At 46.3% G+C, this 24,541-nt stretch overlaps 1 protein-coding gene across 1 annotated transcript in view; it reads left to right on the top strand.

Moving 5' to 3' along the window:
• The first annotated feature begins 4,563 nt into the window (after nt 1-4,563).
• slc17a7a (solute carrier family 17 member 7a) overlaps nt 4,564-24,541 on the top strand; it is a 59,365-nt gene continuing 39,387 nt past the window's right edge. Inside the window, exon 1 of the mRNA XM_031814454.1 lies at nt 4,564-4,891. Within this exon, the coding sequence (XP_031670314.1) occupies nt 4,830-4,891 (62 nt within the window). The 5' untranslated portion in view covers nt 4,564-4,829. The remainder of the gene's footprint in view (nt 4,892-24,541) is intronic.

The raw sequence follows: 24,541 nt of genomic DNA, 5'->3' as shown, positions 1-24,541 counted from the left end.
GGGGTGGGCAAGTCCATTCCTCCAGGGCCTGATTGGTGTCACACTTTTTCTCCATCCCCAGCTAAAACACCTGACTCCAATATCATGATCTTCAGTTTAGAATGTAATTAGTTTAATCAGCCGTGTTTGCTAGGTGTGGGTGAAAAGTGTGACACCATTCCGGCCCCAGGGGACTGGAGTTGCCCATCCCTGCTCCATGGGAATGGAGTTGCCCATCCCTGCTCCATGGGAATGGAGTTGCCCATCTCTGCTCCAGGGGAATAGAGTTGCCCATCCCTACTCCAGGGGTCTGGAGTTGCCCATCCCTGCTTCAGGGGAATAGAGTTGCCCATCCCTGCTCCAGGGGACTGGAGTTGCCCATCCCTGCTCCAGGGGAATAGAGTTGCCCATCCCTACTCCAGGGGAATGGAGTTGCCCATCCCTGCTCCATGGGACTAGAGTTGCCCATCCCTGCTCCCGGGGACTGGAGTTGCCCATCCCTGCTCCATGGGAATGGAGTTGCCCATCCCTGCTCCATGGGAATGGAGTTGCCCATCCCTACTCCAGGGGACTGGAGTTGCCCATCCCTGCTCCAGGGGACTGGAGTTGCCCATCCCTGCTCCCGGGGACTGGAGTTGCCCATCCCTGCTCCATGGGAATGGAGTTGCCCATCTCTACTCCAGGGGAATGGAGTTTCCCATCCCTGCTCCAGGGGACTAGAGTTGCCCATCCCTGCTCCCGGGGACTGGAGTTGCCCATCCCTGCTCCATGGGAATGGAGTTGCCCATCCCTGCTCCATGGGAATGGAGTTGCCCATCTCTGCTCCAGGGGAATAGAGTTGCCCATCCCTACTCCAGGGGTCTGGAGTTGCCCATCCCTGCTTCAGGGGAATAGAGTTGCCCATCCCTGCTCCAGGGGACTGGAGTTGCCCATCCCTGCTCCAGGGGAATGGAGTTGCCCATCCCTACTCCAGGGGAATGGAGTTGCCCATCCCTGCTCCATGGGACTAGAGTTGCCCATCCCTGCTCCCGGGGACTGGAGTTGCCCATCCCTGCTCCATGGGAATGGAGTTGCCCATCCCTGCTCCATGGGAATGGAGTTGCCCATCCCTACTCCAGGGGACTGGAGTTGCCCATCCCTGCTCCAGGGGACTGGAGTTGCCCATCCCTGCTCCCGGGGACTGGAGTTGCCCATCCCTGCTCCATGGGAATGGAGTTGCCCATCTCTACTCCAGGGGAATGGAGTTTCCCATCCCTGCTCCAGGGGACTAGAGTTGCCCATCCCTGCTCCCGGGGACTGGAGTTGCCCATCCCTGCTCCATGGGAATGGAGTTGCCCATCCCTACTCCAGGGGAATGGAGTTGCCCATCCCTGCTCCATGGGACTAGAGTTGCCCATCCCTGCTCCCGGGGACTGGAGTTGCCCATCCCTGCTCCATGGGAATGGAGTTGCCCATCCCTGCTCCATGGGAATGGAGTTGCCCATCCCTACTCCAGGGGACTGGAGTTGCCCATCCCTGCTCCAGGGGACTGGAGTTGCCCATCCCTGCTCCCGGGGACTGGAGTTGCCCATCCCTGCTCCATGGGAATGGAGTTGCCCATCCCTACTCCAGGGGAATGGAGTTGCCCATCCCTGCTCCAGGGGACTAGAGTTGCCCATCCCTGCTCCCGGGGACTGGAGTTGCCCATCCCTACTCCAGGTGAATGGAGTTGCCCGTCCCTGCTCCAGGGGAATGGAGTTGTCCGTCCCTGCTCCAGGGGAATGGAGTTGCCCATCCCTGCTCCAGGGGAATGGAGTTGCCCATCCCTGCTCCAGGGGAATGGAGTTGCCCATCCCTGCTCCAGGGGTAGATAGCAGCAGTTGCCCATCCCTGCTCCAGGGGACTGGAGTTGCCCATCCCTACTCCAGGGGAATGGAGTTGCCCGTCCCTGCTCCAGGGGAATGGAGTTGTCCGTCCCTGCTCCAGGGGACTATGAGTTGCCCGTCCCTGCTCCAGGGGAATAGAGTTGCCCATCCCTGCTCCAGGGGAATAGAGTTGCCCATCCCTGCTCCATGGGAATGGAGTTGCCCATCCCTGCTCCAGGGGAATGGAGTTGCCCATCCCTGCTCCAGGGGTAGATAGCAGCAGTTGCCCATCCCTGCTCCAGGGGAATGGAGTTGCCCATCCCTGCTCCAGGGGACTGGAGTTGCCCATTCATGCTCCAGGGGAATGGATGACAAAAAGTGAGGGAGACTGAAAGACAGATACACAGTCCTGGGTTCACTAAGGCCTGAGAGTCAAGGACACGCCCTGAGATAGATGAACTGCGGGAACGCTGGGTTGTAGTGATTATGGCACAGCGTAGCAAAATGTTTTGCAACTAAAAACAATTGTTTCTTATTGTTCAGGTATCTGTCCCTGTTTCAGTCAGTTTTCTTCTGTTTGGTGCATAGTGAACACTACCCTGTTGAGACAGTGAGAGGCCACATTGTCATAGAGACTCCGCACTCCAGACAATCAAGGCAGCTTTGTGTTTGTTTTTGTGTGTGAGTTCATTACAGCACAATCTTACCAACGCCAAAGAGGTTTGCATGCAGTGTTTTACTGTATATTATGAAAAAGCTTGAGCTATTATGCTGCAATTTCAGCTTAGCTTGATCCATGTTGAGGATGGGTTTGCATGGACACCACCTTGGCCTTGTTAGCTCCCTAGGAACTGTGATTATGTATGTGTGAATGTATGCCTCTGACTGAATCTATGTCAGTGTAAAACTGAGCATGTGCATGTGTGTGTGTGTGTGTGTGTGTGTGTGTGTGTGTCTGTCTGAATATATATATGTATATATGAGTTGTTTTGAAAGATGTCTTACCTCAAGTATGTATGTGTTGTTGTCTAATAAGAGGATTGTACTGTTATATACCAAATAAAGTATCCTTTTGAACAGGTGGTTTCCTGTTCTGTGTTTGTCTTTGGCTTCTATTCCTCCTAGGTCAGGGCTCTCCAAGTCCGGTGATGGGGAACTACTGGGTGAGCAGGCTTTTGTTCTATCCCAGCGCTAACACATTTCCAATAAGGATCTGCATAACTGATCATGGCCTTGAGATATGTTAAGAAAGGGGGTTGACATAGGTAGAATAAATATCTATTATATTTTACTGTGTTCTATTCTGAAGCAGTGGCCCAGTGGGTGAGCAGCCTCCGAGGTTATGATGGAGTTTTACAGTGTATTGGATTTTAAAGAGGCAATCGGCTTTAGAATAGAACAAGAGATTAGAATATAAATACTTAATTTTCCGTTTGTGAGAAACGGAAATATCATATATTTAAAAGTCCAAACAAAGATAGGCTACATAAGGTGTGGATAGGCTGAAGCTAAAAAAAAGGTCCAACCGAAAAACTGCTGCTATCTATGGTCCTATTGGGCAGCCTACCCCTGGCTCTCCTAGTTCCCTTCACCATAACTCCTCCTTTCTCCTGAAGTGTAGGTCTACTCTCCTTCACTAGGCTACTTCCCACACATCTAAAAGCATTGGATTGGTGGAGGCATTTAGGCTAGAGGGGGTTTATACCAAATGTATTTTACCAGTGATTTCCTTCAAATCAGTGAAGGGGGAAGTTAACAAGTGCAAACTTTGGGAGGAAGGAGAGATAATTGCGTCTTACATCTCTACAGATCGGTGTCCCACCCTCAGGGCGGTTGAGCTAATGTGCGGTAATGTGATTAGCATGATGTTGTAAGGAACAAGAACATTTCCCAGGACATAGACATATCTGATATTGGCAGAAAGCTTAGCTGTACTGTTCCATTACAGTAGCTATTACAGGGAAAGAATACCATGCTGTTGTTTGAGGAGAGTGCACAGTTATGAACTTGAAAAGTTATTAATAAACCAATTAAGCACATTTGGGCAGTATTGATAAAACATTTTGAACTGACATGCTATGGTTCATTGGATCAGTCTAAAACTTTGCACATACACTGCTGCCATCTAATGGCAAAAATCTAAATTGCGCCTGAGCTGGAATAATACATTATGATCTTTCTCTTCCATTTCAAAGATGGTACAAAAAAAGGTCGTTTTTTCTTTGTATTATCTTTTACCAGATCTAATGTGTTATATTCTCCTACATTCATTCTACATTTCCACAAACGTCAATGTGTTTCCTTTCAAATGGTATCAAGAATATGCATATCCTTGGTTCAGGTCCTGAGATACAGGCAGTTAGATTTGGGTATGTCATTTCAGGCGAAAATTGAGGGGGAAAAGGGTCGGAAACGTTTAACCACTGTCGCCATCTAATGTGAAAGTAAGTTGCCGCTAGATGGCAGCATGCACACACTGAGTGGAGAGACTGGTCACGAGGCAGTGCGTGTCAAAAATAAGTGGATGACAAAAGTTTTAGTATCGTGTTTTTTAATCACATGGCGACAAAACGATGTTTATTACTTTTATCATGTCAATTGATTAAAATAATTTAAAATGGCAGCCTTGGCTTTAATATATGCAGAGACTAGGCCTAGGCTACTCCAAATTATACATAGGCCTGGTGGATGAGAGCTCTATCAATGTTGTTTCGAGAGGGAAGTGTAAGCTATACTATCCTGTGAAAGAAAAGTAACTTCCGAATGGGCGCAATAATAAAGATAGGCCTGCCTATAGGCTAGACTAGGCTACATCTAAATGTTGGCTATTGTATTTAGAAATATACATTTTATGACAAGCAATTTCTGTTGTGTATAGGAGCGCAAGAAGTGGTAGGGATGTACTGATGGAGTGTGTAAGAGAGAGAGAGAGAGAAAGAGAGGGAATGCGCTTAGAGCTGGAGTGTGCGCGGGATAGCACACCGGCTGGATCGGGGAGTCGCGAGGATGGAGATCCGACCAGACAGGTTTAAGGCGGTTGCAGCCAAGAATCTGGGAAAGATACACAGGTACCTCCTTAACTTCTTAAGAATCGCTTATGGCTTGCCTTATTTTTATGTAAACCGTTTGTTGAAAATAGCTTTTTCTATAGGCTGCGGTAATTGATCACCATCTGCTACCCATTCCCAATTCTTACCACCCTATAACTTTTATTGGTGATATTCAAAGCCCAAAAGGGCAACTGTTCGTGAAAGTGACTAAAAAGAAGTGGCACTTTCAGACAATGTAGCGCCACGGTCGATACCTGGATCTCAGTGACGCGCGCTGTATGCTAGGCGCACCTGGACTCGTTTGGACAGTGTGCGCTCAGGGGCAACAGCAAAATGGCAACATCTGGTGTGCATCCAGAGATGGGGTGGACATTAATCACTAGAAAACTATAAAAACTCAAACAAATCGAGAGCGTGTATGTTATGAAATTCGATTCGGATAGGCTGTATAACATTGTGCAATACTCCAGTCGAAATGTGTTGATGTAAATTGATTGTAGCAGGGTTGGGGTCAATTCGAACTGAATGCAGTCAATTCAGGAATTAAACTGAAATTCCAATTCAATTATTTGAAAAGGGCATACATTTTCAGTGTCTTCTCAATAAACTGGAAAGTAGCTATTTATTTCAGAAATGCCATTTTTTAAAATTTCACTTCCTAAATGAACTGCTTTAAATTAGATTCGAATTGCCCCCAAACCTTGGATTGTAGGCTACCTAGATTGTTTCGGTCTTGGCGTTCAGGTGAGATGTGCCACTCTTGGTTTCAGCAGAGAGTGCGTGCGGTATCTGGGACCTGTGTTGCTCGGAGAGGTGTGATTACATAATGTTTTCGTGCGTAATTGACGCGCACTGGCCGATTGAGAAGGTTGTCCAGGTGGAAAGGAATAGAGAGAATCAGATTAGCCTCATGTAACATGGATGGTCCCCGGTGCCGATGACAGACCGAAACATCGACAGACAGACAGACAGGACACTCAGAAAGACAGACATACAATACCCATCGCCATCCTAATTGTCGCGTGTTCAATCAAGTGGTTTACATTCAACCTGACGGTTCGTTGCAATGGCTCTGAACATGTACATAGTTGGAAAAGGATTTTAAACTTCCCCTGCAACTACAGGTGCGGATTATAGGCCTAGCTTTCGCTATGCAAGTGCAGTGGTCACGTGCATCCACTGGTTTAATAAATCATGTTTCCAATCTCTTTTTATTTAGTAACTTTGAAATGTATTCATAACAAATATGGCGTTCAAATAGGCCTACAATAAAATAAAAGCCCCAGTCATTGTTATGAGGACCAGCTTTATAGATGTGTTTGCACAAAATCATCTTTCAACATGAACATTTCATCACATTAGACTAAATGTCCATCATTTTAGCTTGGAATTAACTCATTGGGATATTTAGGCTATGATTAAAATTGGAAATATTGTCAAATCAATAGAGGTCTTTCCAATAACTTTTGCCAGGTGTATTAATTGATTGATTGCATTTATTGGATAATTAAATGTATCGCGGTGCTCCAGCCAGACGAACTTCCGTGGCTCGACTAGGCCTACAGGTTATTTTGTCAGACGGATTCTCCGTAGGTCGACTGGACACTCAGGCAGGTGTCACTGCTAACTAAAGGCTATAAAATAGGTGTCGAAAAAAATCGCATTTTAAAGCTCTTGCAGCCTCCTGTCGAAACCCTGAGTCGAAGCATAACTCCAAACGTTTTGAAGATTTCAGAAATCTCACGTTTTCTTTATGTTATTATTATTAGCCCATTATTAATATAGTTTATATGTTTACAACAGCAAGGCCTAAACAAATGCAGCGTCACGGAAGGAAAAACCTGTGAGAAAACACAATTTCATGTTAATTTAAACCGGTAGATAATCTACATAATAAATGACCATATACGGTTTAAAATAGAATATTAAAAAGTGATCAATTGATCGTCTGTGTAGGTGACAAAAAAGGAGAGATTATAGTCATTGATAGGGCAGCAAACTCGAGCTCTCCCGGGGTTTGAGGCAACCAAACATATAAATCCTCATCCTGAAATAGCCCGTTTCTCCGCCCAGCTGTCGGTCCACGCAAATCCCCTAACTCTACCCCTCCCACATTCCCACTCCAAGCCCAGCCCACTGTCACTTCCTCTCGCCCCCCTCCTCTCACCCCATCCTCATTCACAATCCGGGGCCCCGGATTAAGAGTGTAAGGGCACGCGAGTCAAATCGCTTTTTTCCCCCTGGCTCTCGTGAGGCACGTGCGTGCTGGTGTCCAATGCTATTTGCTTTGAAATACTGTATGTGATTGGATTTGATTTATTTATATAGGGCCTTTCTACCAATTCTTTCTACCAACTGAGGTAGTAGGCTAAAGGAGGTACTGAAAGCGCTTTACATAGTAGGCTAAAAGGGGAAAATCACCTTCACACTACACTTCCTGCATGACTGTGAGGGCTCACCCTCAGAGGAACTAGCTATATGACTGTAGTGTGTCAGACTGAGGGCTCAGAGGAACTAGCTATATGACTGTAGTGTATCAGACTGAGGGCCCAGAGGAACTAGCTATATGACTGTAGTGTATCAGACTGAGGGCCCAGAGGAACTAGCTATATGACTGTAGTGTATCAGACTGAGGGCCCAGAGGAACTAGCTATATGACTGTAGTGTATCAGACTGAGGGCCCAGAGGAACTAGCTATATGACTGTAGTGTATCAGACTGAGGGCTCAGAGGAACTAGCTATATGACTGTAGTGTATCAGACTGAGGGCTCACCCTCAGAGGAACTAGCTATATGACTGTAGTGTATCAGACTGAGGGCCCAGAGGAACTAGCTATATGACTGTAGTGTATCAGACTGAGGGCTCAGAGGAACTAGCTATATGACTGTAGTGTATCAGACTGAGGGCTCACCCTCAGAGGAACTAGCTATATGACTGTAGTGTATCAGACTGAGGGCCCAGAGGAACTAGCTATATGACTGTATTGTATCAGACTGAGGGCCCATAGGAACTAGCTATATGACTGTAGTGTATCAGACTGAGGGCTCAGAGGAACTAGCTATATGACTGGTGTGTATCAGACAGAGGACTCACCCTCAGAGGAACTAGCTATATGACTGTAGTGTATCAGACTGAGGGCCCAGAGGAACTAGCTATATGACTGTAGTGTATCAGACTGAGGGCCCAGAGGAACTAGCTATATGACTGTAGTGTATCAGACTGAGGGCCCAGAGGAACTAGCTATATGACTGTAGTGTATCAGACTGAGGGCCCAGAGGAACTAGCTATATGACTGTAGTGTATCAGACTGAGGGCCCAGAGGAACTAGCTATATGACTGTAGTGTATCAGACTGAGGGCTCAGAGGAACTAGCTATATGACTGTAGTGTATCAGACTGAGGGCCCAGAGGAACTAGCTATATGACTGTAGTGTATCAGACTGAGGGCCCAGAGGAACTAGCTATATGACTGTAGTGTATCAGACTGAGGGCCCAGAGGAACTAGCTATATGACTGTAGTGTATCAGACTGAGGGCCCAGAGGAACTAGCTATATGACTGTAGTGTATCAGACTGAGGGCTCAGAGGAACTAGCTATATGACTGTAGTGTATCAGACTGAGGGCTCACCCTCAGAGGAACTAGCTATATGACTGTAGTGTATCAGACTGAGGGCCCAGAGGAACTAGCTATATGACTGTAGTGTATCAGACTGAGGGCTCAGAGGAACTAGCTATATGACTGTAGTGTATCAGACTGAGGGCTCACCCTCAGAGGAACTAGCTATATGACTGTAGTGTATCAGACTGAGGGCCCAGAGGAACTAGCTATATGACTGTATTGTATCAGACTGAGGGCCCATAGGAACTAGCTATATGACTGTAGTGTATCAGACTGAGGGCTCAGAGGAACTAGCTATATGACTGGTGTGTATCAGACAGAGGACTCACCCTCAGAGGAACTAGCTATATGACTGTAGTGTATCAGACTGAGGGCCCAGAGGAACTAGCTATATGACTGTAGTGTATCAGACTGAGGGCCCAGAGGAACTAGCTATATGACTGTAGTGTATCAGACTGAGGGCCCAGAGGAACTAGCTATATGACTGTAGTGTATCAGACTGAGGGCCCAGAGGAACTAGCTATATGACTGTAGTGTATCAGACTGAGGGCCCAGAGGAACTAGCTATATGACTGTAGTGTATCAGACTGAGGGCTCAGAGGAACTAGCTATATGACTGTAGTGTATCAGACTGAGGGCTCAGAGGAACTAGCTATATGACTGTAGTGTATCAGACTGAGGGCCCAGAGGAACTAGCTATATGACTGTAGTGTATCAGACTGAGGGCTCAGAGGAACTAGCTATATGACTGTAGTGTATCAGACTGAGGGCCCAGAGGAACTAGCTATATGACTGTAGTGTATCAGACTGAGGGCCCAGAGGAACTAGCTATATGACTGTAGTGTATCAGACTGAGGGCCCAGAGGAACTAGCTATATGACTGTAGTGTATCAGACTGAGGGCTCAGAGGAACTAGCTATATGACTGTAGTGTATCAGACTGAGGGCCCAGAGGAACTAGCTATATGACTGTAGTGTATCAGACTGAGGGCTCAGAGGAACTAGCTATATGACTGTAGTGTATCAGACTGAGGGCCCAGAGGAACTAGCTATATGACTGTAGTGTATCAGACTGAGGGCCCAGAGGAACTAGCTATATGACTGTAGTGTATCCAAATCAAAGGGTTGAACTAATCCATATTTTGTAAATTATTGGTGTATTCACGTATATGGTAGGCCTACAGTACCAGTCAAAAGTTTGGATACAGCTACTTATACTTAGGTATTTCTTGTAGAATAATAGTGAAGACATTAAAACTATGAAATAACACACATGGAATCATGTAGTAACCAAAAAAGTGTTAAACAAATTAAAATATATTTTAGATGAGATTCTTCAAAGTAGCCAGCCTTTGCCTATATGACATCATTGCACACTCTTGGCATTCTCTCAACCAGCTTCATGGGGTAGTCACCTGGAATGCATTTCAATTAACAGGTGTGCCTTGTTAAAAGTTAATTTGTGGAATTCCGTTCCTTCTTAATGTGTTTGAGCCAATCAGTTGTGTTGTGAAAATGTAGGGGTGTTATACAGAATATGTCCCTATTTGATAAAAGACCAAGTCCATGTTATGGCAAGAACAGCTTGAATAAGCAAAGAGAAACTACAGTCCATCATTACTTTAAGACATGAAGGTCAGTCAATACGGAACATTTCAAGAACTTTGAAAGTTTCTTCAAGTGCAGTCGCAAAAACCATAAAGCGCAATGATGAAACTGGCTCTCATGAGGACCGCCACAGGAAAGGAAGACCCATAGTTACCTCTACTGCAGAGGATAAGTTAATTAGACTTAACTGCACATCAGATTGAATTGCTGCAAAGAAACCACAACTAAAATACACCAATAATAAGAAGAGACTTGCTTGGGTCAAGAAACACGAGTAATGGATATTAGTCCGGTGGGAATCTGTCCTTTGGTCTGATGAGTCTAAATGTAAGATTTTTGGTTCCAACCGCCGTGTCTTTGTGAGACGCAGAGTAGGTGAACGGATGATCTCCACATGTGTGGTTCCCATCGTGAAGCATGGAGGAGGATGTGTGATGGTGTGGATGTGCTTTGCTGGTGACACTGTTGGGGATTTATTTAGAATTCAAGGCACACTTAACCAGCATGGCTATCACCGTATTCTACAGATATACGCCATCCCATATGGTTTGAGCTTAGTGGGACTATAATTTGTTTCTCAACAGGACAATGACCCAACACACCTCCTGGTTGTGTAAGGCCAATTTGACCAAGAAGGAGAGTGATGGAGTGCTGCATCAGATGACCTGACCTCCACAATCACTTGATCTCAACCCAATTAAGATGGTTTGGGATGAGTTGAACTGCAGAGTTTTTATTTTTTATTTTACCTTGGCAAGTCAGATAAGAACAAATTCTTATTTAAAATGACAGTCTAGGAACAGTGGGTTAACTGCCTTGTTCAGGGGCAGAATGACAGGTTTTTACCTTGTCAGCTCAGGGATTCAATCTAGCAACCTTTCGGTTACTGGCCCAACACTCTAACCACTAGGCTACCTGCTGGTTACTGGCCCAACACTCTAACCACTAGGCTACCTGCTGGTTACTGGCCCAACACCCTAACCACTAGGCTACCTGCTGGTTACTGGCCCAACACTCTAACCACTAGGCTACCTGCTGGTTACTGGCCCAACACTCTAATCACTAGGCTACCTGTCCTCCAGTGAAGGAAAAGCAGCGAACAAGTGCTCAGCGTATGTGGGAACTCCTTCAAGCCTGTTGGAAAAGCATTCCAGGTGAAGGTGGTTGAGAGAATGCCAAGAGTGTGCAAAGCTGTCATCAAGGCAACGGGTGGTTACTTTGAAGAATCTCAAATATAAATGTATTTTGATATGTTTAACACTTTTCTGGTTACTACATGATTCCATATGTGTATTTGTTTTGATGTATTCACTATTATTCTACAACGTAGAAAATAGTTAAGAAAAACCCTGACTACGTGTGTCCAAACTTTTGATTGGTACTCTATATTCAAACAATAGGAAGTGTGTGTGTGTGTGTGTGTGTGTGCGCGTGTGAGCGTGTATACTGTGTGAGTGGTCTACCTCACCGACAGAACCGTGATCCCTCCCTGTGAATGCTGCCAGTAGTTCATCTATTATTTAGAGTTTTTCTCCATCGGAATGCGTCTCTTGTTTCTATATTAAACTAGGTAGGCAAATACTATGGTAGTGTAAGGTACAGAGCAGCCCCAACACCTTCTCCTCTCCTCTCTAAGGTACAGAGCAGCCCCAACACCTTCTCCTCTCTAAGGTACAGAGCAGCCCCAACACCTTCTCCTCTCCTCTCTAAGGTACAGAGCAGCCCCAACACCTTCTCCTCTCCTCTCTAAGGTACAGAGCAGCCCCAACACCTTCTCCTCTCCTCTCTAAGGTACAGAGCAGCCCCAACACCTTCTCCTCTCCTCTCTAAGGCACAGAGCAGCCCCAACACCTTCTCCTCTCCTCTCTAAGGTACAGAGCAGCCCCAACACCTTCTCCTCTCCTCTCTAAGGTACAGAGCAGCCCCAACACCTTCTCCTCTCCTCTCTAAGGTACAGAGCAGCCCCAACACCTTCTCCTCTCCTCTCTAAGGTACAGAGCAGCCCCAACACCTTCTCCTCTCCTCTCTAAGGTACAGAGCAGCCCCAACACCTTCTCCTCTCCTCTCTAAGGTACAGAGCCCCAACACCTTCTCCTCTCCTCTCTAAGGTACAGAGCAGCCCCAACACCTTCTCCTCTCCTCTCTAAGGTACAGAGCCCCAACACCTTCTCCTCTCCTCTCTAAGGTACAGAGCAGCCCCAACACCTTCTCCTCTCTATAAGGTACAGAGCCCCAACACCCTCTCCTCTCCTCTCTAAGGTACAGAGCCCCAACACCTTCTCATCTCCTCTCTAAGGTACAGAGCCCCAACACCCTCTCCTCTCCTCTCTAAGGTACAGAGCAGCCCCAACACCTTCTCCTCTCTATAAGGTACAGAGCCCCAACACCCTCTCCTCTCCTCTCTAAGGTACAGAGCCCCAACACCTTCTCCTCTCCTCTCTAAGGTACAGAGCCCCAACACCCTCTCCTCTCCTCTCTAAGGTACAGAGCCCAACACCTCTCCTCTCCTCTCTAAGGTACAGAGCCCCAACACCTTCTCCTCTCCTCTCTAAGGTACAGAGCCCCAACACCTTCTCCTCTCCTCTCTAAGGTACAGAGCCCCAACACCTTCTCCTCTCCTCTCCTCTCTTCTCTACCTTCACTTCCTTGCAGTCATTCCCTTGTCACCCGTCAATAAGTCATCATATTTAGCAGAGGCTTTTATCCAAAGCGAGTTACAGTCATGTGTGCATATATTTAATGTATGGGTGGTTCTGGGAATCAAACCCACAATCCTGGTGTTGCAACCACCATGCCAACTGATCTAATGAGGACCATGCTCTACTAACTGGTCTACAGAGGACCATTCTCTACTAACTGGTCTACAAAGGACCATGCTCTACTAACTGGTCTGCAGAGGACCATGCTCTACTAACTGGTCTACAGAGGACCATTCTCTACTAACTGGTCTACAAAGGACCATGCTCTACTAACTGGTCTGCAGAGGACCATGCTCTACTAACTGATCAACAGAGGACAATGCTCTACCAACTGAACTACAGAGAACCATGCTCTACCAACTGAACTACAGGGGACCATGCTCTACCAACTGGTCTACAGAGGACCATGCTCTACTAACTGAGCAACAGAGGACCATGCTCTACTAACTGGTCTACAGAGGACCATGCTCTACTAACTGGTCTACAGAGGACCGTGCTCTACTAACTGATCAACAGAGGACCATGCTCTACCAACTGAACTACAGAGGACCATGCTCTACCAACTGAACTACAGAGGACCATGCTCTACCAACTGAACTACAGGGGACCATGCTCTACCAACTGGTCTACAGAGGACCATGCTCTACTAACTGAGCAACAGAGGACCATGCTCTACCAACTGAACTACAGAGGACCATGCTCTACTAACTGGTCTACAGAGGACCATGCTCTACTAACTGAGCAACAGAGGACCATGCTCTACTAACTGATCTACAGAGGACCATGCTCTACTAACTGAGCAACAGAGGTCCATGCTCTACTAACTGATCTTTGGAATCTAGCTTATTAGCTAATGGTCATCACAACAGAGCTATCTCAACCTATTGGCTATCACAGCGGTGCTCTCTCAATCTATTGACTATCACAGCGGTGCTCTCTCAACCTATTGACTATCACAGCGGAGGTCTCTCAAGTTAGGGGGGGGGGGGGTCATACACACCCAATTAGTACAGCCTGTAACAGACCCCGACATCCAGGGTGACATTCTGGCGGAGCCATAAAGTGCTATCATTGTCAAATTCATGGAATTCATGGTTACGATATGTAGTGCCAGCTGCACTGTCATTTTAAACCTTCATATTGATGGAATTCATGTCATTTTAAAACCTCATATTGATTGAATTCATGTCATTTTAAAACCTCATATTGATGGAATTCATGTCATTTTAAAACCTCATATTGATGGAATTCATGTCATTTTAAAACCTCATATTGATGGAATTCATGCTACCACAGGCATGGGGAGGGAAATGCTACCACAGGCATGGGGAGGGAAATGCTACCACCGGCATGGGGAGGGAAATGCTACCACAGGCATGGGGAGGGAAAAGGGAACTTTCCACACTGGCAACGCTTTATTGTAATGTCAAGACAGTACTACTATAGTTCTACATCTGTAAAGCACCTTTCATAACAATTAAAACACTACAAATATATTTAAAAAACTGTACAGACAGTCCATACATAGGCAGCAGTGTAGCCTAGTGGTTAGAGAGTTGGACTTGTAACCGAAAGGTTGCAAGATCGAATCCCCCAGCTGACAAGGTAAAAAAATCTGTCGTTCTGCCCCTGAACAAGGCAGTTAACTGTTGCTAGGCCATCATTGAAAATAAGCATTTGTTCTTAACTGACTTGCCTAGTTTAATAAAGGTAAAATAAATAAATGAACATAGTAAACAACAAATAAAAAACTAAATATATATATATATTTGTGTAATAACATACAATCAAAAAATAGTTGTTGGTGTTTTAATATGTATTGATAGTGACTTCCTGGTTTTACAGTATGTCACATGGATGCTGTCTTTCTGAGTTCTGTGACTTGCCATGCAGTCTGCAGTGTGAGTAGTAATAACTCATATCTCTTCAAGAGCAGTCCTGTACAACTGCATGCTGTAGGTTTGCGTGTGTGTGTGTGTGTGTGTGTGTGTGTGTGTGTGTGTGTGTGTGTGTGTGTGTGTGTATGTGTGTGCATGAGCGAGTTTGTACTAAGTTGTTACACAATGTCTGGGTGTAATTTTGTTTCTGGGGTGTATAAAGGTCATGCAATGTGTGTGTGTGTGTGCGTGCGTGCGTGTGTGCGTGTGTGTGTGTGTGTGTGTGCGTGCATGCGTGCGTGTGTGTGTGTCTATGACGGAGATCGTGTGACAGGAGGGGGGAGTATGACTCCCTAGGTAACATCGTCCCATAGAGACACAATCTGTTCACCAGAGAGGACGGGAGGGTGAGAGAGAAAGAGAGAGGAGGGCAGGGTGAGAGAGAAAGAGAGAGAGGGGGGGGATAAGGGAAGCCATCACTGTTATCTTAATTCAAATGGCAATAGCAGCAATCATTTAGAGCGTCAAGAGGGAGATTTGAAGAGGATTTTAATCAATCTCATCAGACAGCGCCCAATGTTCAATATGTCCACCTTCAACTTTCACTAGGTTTCAAATAAACCACTGGACTTAACGAAGGTTTCCACCCACTGACCTTCAAACGCTCTCTGAGTCCCAAATGGCATCCTATTCCCTACAGGGCTCTGGTCAGAAATAGTGCACTATGTAGGGAATAGTGTGTCATTTGGGAGGTATGGATAGTAGACAAGGGCTCTGTTCTGAAGCCCCCAACCGTCACTTCACCAACGACATCCAACCAGTCATTTCTTCCATTCAACCAGTTTATTCATTTCATTGAACTTTAGAGCTGGAATCCTTAGTTGCTACATCCATTTTTGGACTTATTAATTAATGATTTATACCCATTAATTCTTGAAGAATCTAACTTGTAAATGCCTCATGAGCTTAGTTGAACTGTTGTGCCCCACCAGAACCCCAAATTTAAGCTTGTTTTACCTCAATGTTTGTAAACAAAGAAAATGTGAACAAACTCTGTATAGCCTCATAGCATGGTTCCAACTATACGTTTCATATCATGGATGGTCTGTCCTTGCATTTACTGTACACAGCTCTTGTTTTGAATTTTAGAGTGGTTACTCGTCTCCAGGCCCATCCCTCAGTTTATTTGACCAAAACACAGGCGGGGTGCCCACTTGTTGTTGTTTCAATATAGCATGAACAAATTCCAAAGCTGAACACCTCAACAGTTTGATTATTTATCAATATTAAAAGGAATCAGCACATGTTTCCCCATTTGATTTAGTGAATGGTTTTGGATGAGTGTAGTTGCAGCAGCTCTTTCACAGTCTCCCACCCACCTAACACAATGACATAGTGTCCTCAGTCCAGACTCCAGGGATCTATATATGCTGTATGTCACAACATTAGACTGTACAGCAGACACTATGACAACAGTGGATATAATGACAATAGAGACAAGTGGAGGGATGAGAAAGGATGACATAAAGACAGGATGAGAGGGAGGGACAGCAAGAGGAGGGAGGGACAGCAAGAGTTTGAGAGGGACAGCAAGAGTTTGGGAGGGACAGTAAGAGGAGGAAAGGACAGCAAGAGGAGGAAAGGACAGCAAGAGGATGGAGGGACAGCAAGAGGAGGAAAGGACAGCAAGAGGAGGGAGGGACAGCAAGAGGAGGAAAGGACAGCAAGAGGAGGGAGGGACAGCAAGAGGAGGAAAGGACAGCAAGAGGAGGGAGGGACAGCAAGAGGATGGAGGGACAGTAAGAGGAGGGAGGGACAGCAAGAGGAGGAAAGGACAGCAAGAGGATGGAAGGACAGCAAGAGGATGGAGGGACAGTAAGAGGAGGGAGGGACAGCAAGAGGAGGAAAGGACAGCAAGAGGATGGAGGGACAGCAAGAGGAGGGAGGGACAGCAAGAGGAGGAAAGGACAGCAAGAGGATGGAAGGACAGCAAGAGGATGGAGGGACAGCAAGAGGATGGAGGGACAGCAAGAGGAGGGAGGGACAGCAAGAGGAGGGAGGGACAGCAAGAGGAGGAAAGGACAGCAAGAGGATGGAAGGACAGCAAGAGGATGGAGGGACAGTAAGAGGAGGGAGGGACAGCAAGAGGAGGAAAGGACAGCAAGAGGAGGGAGGGACAGTAAGAGGAGGGAGGGACAGTAAGAGGGTAGAGGGACAGTAAGAGGGTAGAGGGACAGCAAGTGGGTAGAGGGAAAGCAATCGGATGGAGGGACAGCAAGAGAAGGGACAGCAAGTGAAGGGAGGGACAGCAAGAGGAGGGAGGGACAGCAAGAGGAGGGAGGGACAGCAAGAGGAGGGAGGGACAGCAAGAGGGCAGAAAGAGGAGGGAGGGACCTTGGAAATATCATTATATATGGACAAGTGATCACTAGGGTGTCTGAGATGACGTAACATTTTACTCTCTCTCCTCTCTCTCTCTCTCGCTCCCTCTATTTCTCTCTGTCTGTCGCTCATCCTCTTATGAGGGGATTATCAGGAACGCTCTGTGAATTTGAGAATTTAATATAAAAGGTAACAAAAGAGTTGTCATCAGCTCATTTGCCAAGCCAGTCTGTTCTATCTGTTATAACACACATGGAGGCCCAGCCAGTCTGTTCTATCTGTTATAACACCCATGGAGGCCAAGCCAGTCTGTTCTATCTGTTATAACACACATGGAGGCCCAGCCAGTCTGTTCTATCTGTTATAACACACATGGAGGCCCAGCCAGTCTGTTCTATCTGTTATAACACACATGGAGGCCCAGCCAGTCTGTTCTATCTGTTATAACACACATGGAGACCCAGCCAGTCTGTTCTATCTGTTATAACACACATGGAGGCCCAGCCAGTCTGTTCTATCTGTTATAACACACATGGAGGCCCAGCCAGTCTGTTCTATCTGTTATAACACACATGGAGGCCCAGCCAGTCTGTTCTATCTGTTATAACACACATGGAGGCCCAGCCAGTCTGTTCTATCTGTTATAACACACATGGAGGCCCAGCCAGTCTGTTCTATCTGTTATAACACACATGGAGGCCCAGCCAGTCTGTTCTATCTGTTATAACACACATGGAGGCCCAGCCAGTCTGTTCTATCTGTTATAACACACATGGAGGCCCAGCCAGTCTGTTCTATCTGTTATAACACACATGGAGGCCCAGCCAGTCTGTTCTATCTGTTATAACACACATGGAGGCCCAGCCAGTCTGTTCTATCTGTTATAACACACATGGAGACCCAGCCAGTCTGTTCTATCTGTTATAACACACATGGAGGCCAAGCCAGTCTGTTCTATCTGTTATAACACACATGGAGGCCCAGCCAGTCTGTTCTATCTGTTATAACACACATTGAGGCCAAGCCAGTCTGTTCTATCTGTTATAACACACATGGAGGCCCAGCCAGTCTGTTCTATCTGTTATAACACACATGGAGACCCAGCCAGTCTGTTCTATCTGTTATAACACACATGGAGGCCCAGCCAGTCTGTTCTATCTGTTATAACACACATGGAGGCCCAGCCAGTCTGTTCTATCTGTTATAACACACATGGAGGCCCAGCCAGTCTATCTGTTATAACACACATGGAGGCCCAGCCAGTCTATATGTTATAACACACATGGAGGCCCAGCCAGTCTATATGTTATAACACACATGGAGGCCCAGCCAGTCTATATGTTATAACACACATGGAGGCCCAGCCAGTCTATATGTTATAACACACATGGAGGCCCAGCCAGTCTATATGTTATAACACACATGGAGGCCTAGCCAGGCTGTTCTGTCTGGCAGTGAGGTAGTGTGTATGTTATAAACTTCACAGCACCTTTATAACCTGTTATAGGTTATAGAACTGCTACAGAAACTCCTAAGTCAACGTTGTGGAGTAGATTGCGCTCGCAATCAATGTTGGATGGATGGATTGATGGACAGATGGATAGATGGATAGATGCATAGATGGATATATGGATAGATGGATAGATGCATAGATGGACAGATGGACAGATGGATAGATGGATAGATGCATAGATGGATAGATGGATAGATGGATAGATGGATAGATGGATAGATGGACAGATGGACAGATGGATAGATGGATAGATGGATAGATGGACAGATGGACAGATGGATAGATGGACAGATGGACAGATGGATAGATGGATAGATGCATAGATGGATAGATGGACAGATGGATAGATGGATAGATGGATAGATGGACAGATGGACAGATGGATAGATGGACAGATGGATAGATGCATAGATGGATAGATGGATAGATGGATAGATGCATAGATGGACAGATGGATAGATGCATAGATGGATAGATGCATAGATGGATAGATGCATAGATGAATAGATGCATAGATGGATAAATGGATATATGGATAGATGGATAGATGCATAGATGGACAGGTGGACAGATGGATAGATGGATAGATGCATAGATGGATAGATGGATAGATGCATAGATGGATAGATGCATAGATGGATAGATGCATAGATGGATAGATGCATAGATGGATAGATGGATGGATCAATGTTAGATTACAACCTACTACATTATTTTAAATGATCGTCCAGTCCATATCCACAGCTCTACACAGAGCATCACTGAGACACTGGCTGTGTCCCAATACCCCCTAGTTGAATTCTAAATAGTAGGCTGATTGGGTATGCGAAAATATTCCTTTTATAACATGTGACATTTTGAGAACTGAGTATACTTTAAATGCCAGGATGTCATAGTCTTTTCGGCTTTCCGTCTAGTAGGAATTGGATGCATGCTATTGAGAAAAGCATCGTCTCTTCAGACCCACGCTGTGTTTGACAACAGCCGGTAATCAGATAAGAAGACAGGCTGTATCAATATGAACGAACGGCGAGACACAACGCAATTGCATATTACAAATCAAATCAAATGTTATTTGTCACATTCGCCGAATTCAACAGTGAAATGCTTACAAGCCCTTAACCAACAATGCAGTTTTAAGAAAAATAAGTGTTAAGAAAGTATTTACTAAATAAAGAGAAGTGAAAAAGATAAATACAAAAAATTTAAGAAAATAGAAAAATAACAAATAATTGAAGAGCAACAATAAAATAACAGTAACGAGGCTTTATACAGGGGGTACCAGTACAGAGTCAATGTGGAGGCTATATACAGGGGGTACCAGTACAGAGTCAATGTGGAGGCTATATACAGGGGGTACCAGTACAGAGTCAATGTGGAGGCTATATACAGGGGGTCCCAGTACAGAGTCAATGTGGAGGCTATATACAGGGGGTACCAGTACAGAGTCAATGTGGAGGCTATATACAGGGGGTACCAGTACAGAGTCAATGTGGAGGCTATATACAGGGGGTACCAGTACAGAGTCAATGTGGAGGCTATATACAGGGGGTACCAGTACAGAGTCAATGTGTGGGGGCTATATACAGGGGGTACCAGTACAGAGTCAATGTGTGGGGGCTATATACAGGGGGTAACGGTACAGAGTCAATGTGGAGGCTATATACAGGGGGTACCAGTACAGAGTCAATGTGTGGGGGCTATATACAGGGGGTACCAGTACAGAGTCAATGTGGAGGCTATATACAGGGAGTACCAGTACAGAGTCAATGTGGAGGCTATATACAGGGGGTACCAGTACAGAGTCAATGTGTGGGGGCTATATACAGGGGGTACCAGTACAGAGTCAATGTGGAGGCTATATACAGGGAGTACCAGTACAGAGTCAATGTGGAGGCTATATACAGGGGGTACCAGTACAGAGTCAATGTGTGGGGGCTATATACAGGGGGTACCAGTACAGAGTCAATGTGGAGGCTATATACAGGGGGTACCAGTACAGAGTCAATGTGTGGGGGCTATATACAGGGGGTACCAGTACAGAGTCAATGTGGAGGCTATATACAGGGAGTACCAGTACAGAGTCAATGTGGAGGCTATATACAGGGAGTACCAGTACAGAGTCAATGTGGAGGCTTTATACAGGGGGTACCAGTACAGAGTCAATGTGTGGGGGCTATATACAGGGGGTACCAGTTCAGAGTCAATGTGGAGGCTATATACAGGGGGTACCAGTACAGAGTCAATGTGGAGGCTTTATACAGGGGGTACCAGTACAGAGTCAATGTGTGGGGGCTATATACAGGGGGTACCAGTACAGAGTCAATGTGTGGGGGCTATATACAGGGGGTACCAGTACAGAGTCAATGTGGAGGCTATATACAGGGGGTACCAGTACAGAGTCAATGTGTGGGGGCTATATACAGGGGGTACCAGTACAGAGTCAATGTGGAGGCTATATACAGGGGGTACCAGTACAGAGTCAATGTGGAGGCTATATACAGGGGGTACCAGTACAGAGTCAATGTGTGGGGGCTATATACAGGGGGTACCAGTACAGAGTCAATGTGTGGGGGCATGGGTTAGTCCAGGTAATTGAGGTAATATGTACATGTAGGTATAATGATTAGATGACATATTCTCAGTATACTATTTGTTGCTTACTGCATACATTGTTACTAAATAGTACGTTCTAAATATCATGTAGTAAGATTAGGACACAGTGTGTAGTTTTATTAAGTAGTGGTCAAGACAGATTTCGGACACGGCCAATATTTAACAGTATCCTACTGTTTCTAACTGTAGAACAGTCCTCTGTTACAGTACTTCACTGTAAATCAGAGTCTATATCCAGTCATTAGAACCTTTAGACGTTCCTCTCAGTATGGAACCCTGTGTATTGTTAGAAAGATGATAACGCCTCGTCATTACTAACATTATCACAGAGTGCCATGGATTCCATAGTGTCATCAGAGGGACTAGCTGGGACTGGCTGTACATGTAGATATGGATTCCATAGTGTCACCAGAGGGACTGGCTGTACATGTAGATATGGATTCCATAGTGCCACCAGAGGGACTAGCTGGGACTGACTGTACATGTAGATATGGATTCCATAGTGCCACCAGAGGGACTGGCTGTACATGTAGATATGGATTCCATAGTGCCACCAGAGGGACTAGCTGGGACTGGCTGTACATGTAGATATGGGTTCCATAGTGCCACCAGAGGGACTGGCTGTGCATGTAGATATGGATTCCATAGTGCCACCAGAGGGACTAGCTGGGACTGGCTGTACATGTAGATATGGATTCCATAGTGCCACCAGAGGGACTGGCTGTACATGTAGATATGGATTCCATAGTGTCACCAGAGGGACTAGCTGGGACTGGCTGTACATGTAGATATGGATTCCATAGTGTCACCAGAGGGACTAGCTGGGACTGGCTGTACATGTAGATATGGATTCCATAGTGCCACCAGAGGGACTAGCTGGGACTGGCTGTACATGTAGATATGGATTCCATAGTGTCACCAGGGGACTGGCTGTACATGTAGATATGGATTCCATAGTGCCACCAGAGGGACTAGCTGGGACTGGCTGTACATGTAGATATGGATTCCATAGTGCCACCAGAGGGACTGGCTTTACATGTAGATATGGATTCCATTGTGACACCAGAGGGACTGGCTGTACATGTAGATATGGATTCCATAGTGCCACCAGGGGGACTGGCTAGGACTGGCTGTACATGTAGATATGGATTCCATAGTGCCACCAGAGAGACTGGCTATACATGTAGATATGGATTCCATAGTGCCACCAGAGGGACTAGCTGGGACTGGCTGTACATGTAGATATGGATTCCATAGTGCCACCAGAGAGACTGGCTATACATGTAGATATGGATTCCATAGTGTCACCAGAGGGACTGGCTGTACATGTAGATATGGATTCCACAGTGTCACCAGAGGGACTAGCTGGGACTGGCTGTACATGTAGATATGGATTCCATAGTGTCACCAGAGGGACTGGCTGGGACTAGCTGTACATGTAGATATGGATTCCATAGTGCCACCAGAGCGACTGGCTGTACATGTAGATATGGATTCCATAGTGTAACCAGAGGGACTGGCTGTACATGTAGATATGGATTCCATAGTGCCACCAGAGGGACTAGCTGGGACTGGCTGTACATGTAGATATGGATTCCATAGTGTCACCAGAGAGACTGGCTGGGACTGGCTGTACATGTAGATATGGATTCCATAGTGTCACCAGAGGGACTAGCTGGGACTGGCTGTACATGTAGATATGGATTCCATAGTGCCTCCAGAGGGACTGGCTGTACATGTAGATATGGATTCCATAGTGCCACCAGAGGGACTGGCTGTACATGTAGATATCGATTCCATAGTGTCACCAGAGGGACTGGCTGTACATGTAGATATGGATTCCCTAGTGCCACCAGAGGGACTGGCTGTACATGTAGATACGGATTCCATAGTGCCACCAGAGGGACTGGCTGTACATGTAGATATGGATTCCATAGTGCCACCAGAGGGACTGGCTGTACATGTAGATATGGATTCCCTAGTGCCACCAGAGGGACTGGCTGTACATGTAGATATGGATTCCATAGTGCCACCAGAGGGACTAGCTGGGACTGACTGTACATGTAGATATGGATTCCATAGTGCCACCAGAGGGACTGGCTGTACATGTAGATATGGATTCCATAGTGCCACCAGAGGGACTAGCTGGGACTGGCTGTACATGTAGATATGGGTTCCATAGTGCCACCAGAGGGACTGGCTGTGCATGTAGATATGGATTCCATAGTGCCACCAGAGGGACTAGCTGGGACTGGCTGTACATGTAGATATGGATTCCATAGTGCCACCAGAGGGACTGGCTGTACATGTAGATATGGATTTCATAGTGCCACCAGAGGGACTAGCTGGGACTGGCTGTACATGTAGATATGGATTCCATAGTGCCACCAGAGGGACTGGCTGTACATGTAGATATGGATTCCATAGTGTCACCAGAGGGACTAGCTGGGACTGGCTGTACATGTAGATATGGATTCCATAGTGTCACCAGAGGGACTAGCTGGGACTGGCTGTACATGTAGATATGGATTCCATAGTGCCACCAGAGGGACTAGCTGGGACTGGCTGTACATGTAGATATGGATTCCATAGTGCCACCAGGGGACTGGCTGTACATGTAGATATGGATTCCATAGTGCCACCAGAGGGACTGCCTGTACATGTACAGGAGATATGGATTCCATAGTGTCACCAGAGGGACTAGCTGGGACTGGATGTACATGTAGATATGGATTCCATAGTGCCACCAGAGGGACTGGCTGTACATGTAGATATGGATTCCATAGTGCCACCAGAGGGACTAGCTGGGACTGGCTGTACATGTAGATATGGATTCCATAGTGTCACCAGGGGACTGGCTGTACATGTAGATATGGATTCCATAGTGCCACCAGAGGGACTAGCTGGGACTGGCTGTACATGTAGATATGGATTCCATAGTGCCACCAGAGGGACTGCCTTTACATGTAGATATGGATTCCATAGTGACACCAGAGGGACTGGCTGTACATGTAGATATGGATTCCATAGTGCCACCAGGGGGACTGGCTAGGACTGGCTGTACATGTAGATATGGATTCCATAGTGCCACCAGAGAGACTGGCTATACATGTAGATATGGATTCCATAGTGCCACCAGAGGGACTAGCTGGGACTGGCTGTACATGTAGATATGGATTCCATAGTGCCACCAGAGAGACTGGCTATACATGTAGATATGGATTCCATAGTGTCACCAGAGGGACTGGCTGTACATGTAGATATGGATTCCATAGTGTCACCAGAGGGACTAGCTGGGACTGGCTGTACATGTAGATATGGATTCCATAGTGTCACCAGAGGGACTGGCTGGGACT

Source organism: Oncorhynchus kisutch, unplaced genomic scaffold (genome assembly GCF_002021735.2).
Source record: "Oncorhynchus kisutch isolate 150728-3 unplaced genomic scaffold, Okis_V2 Okis06b-Okis10b_hom, whole genome shotgun sequence".
In the NCBI taxonomy this organism is placed as follows: Eukaryota; Metazoa; Chordata; class Actinopteri; order Salmoniformes; family Salmonidae; genus Oncorhynchus; species Oncorhynchus kisutch.
This window is presented reverse-complemented; position numbering and strand designations above follow the sequence as displayed.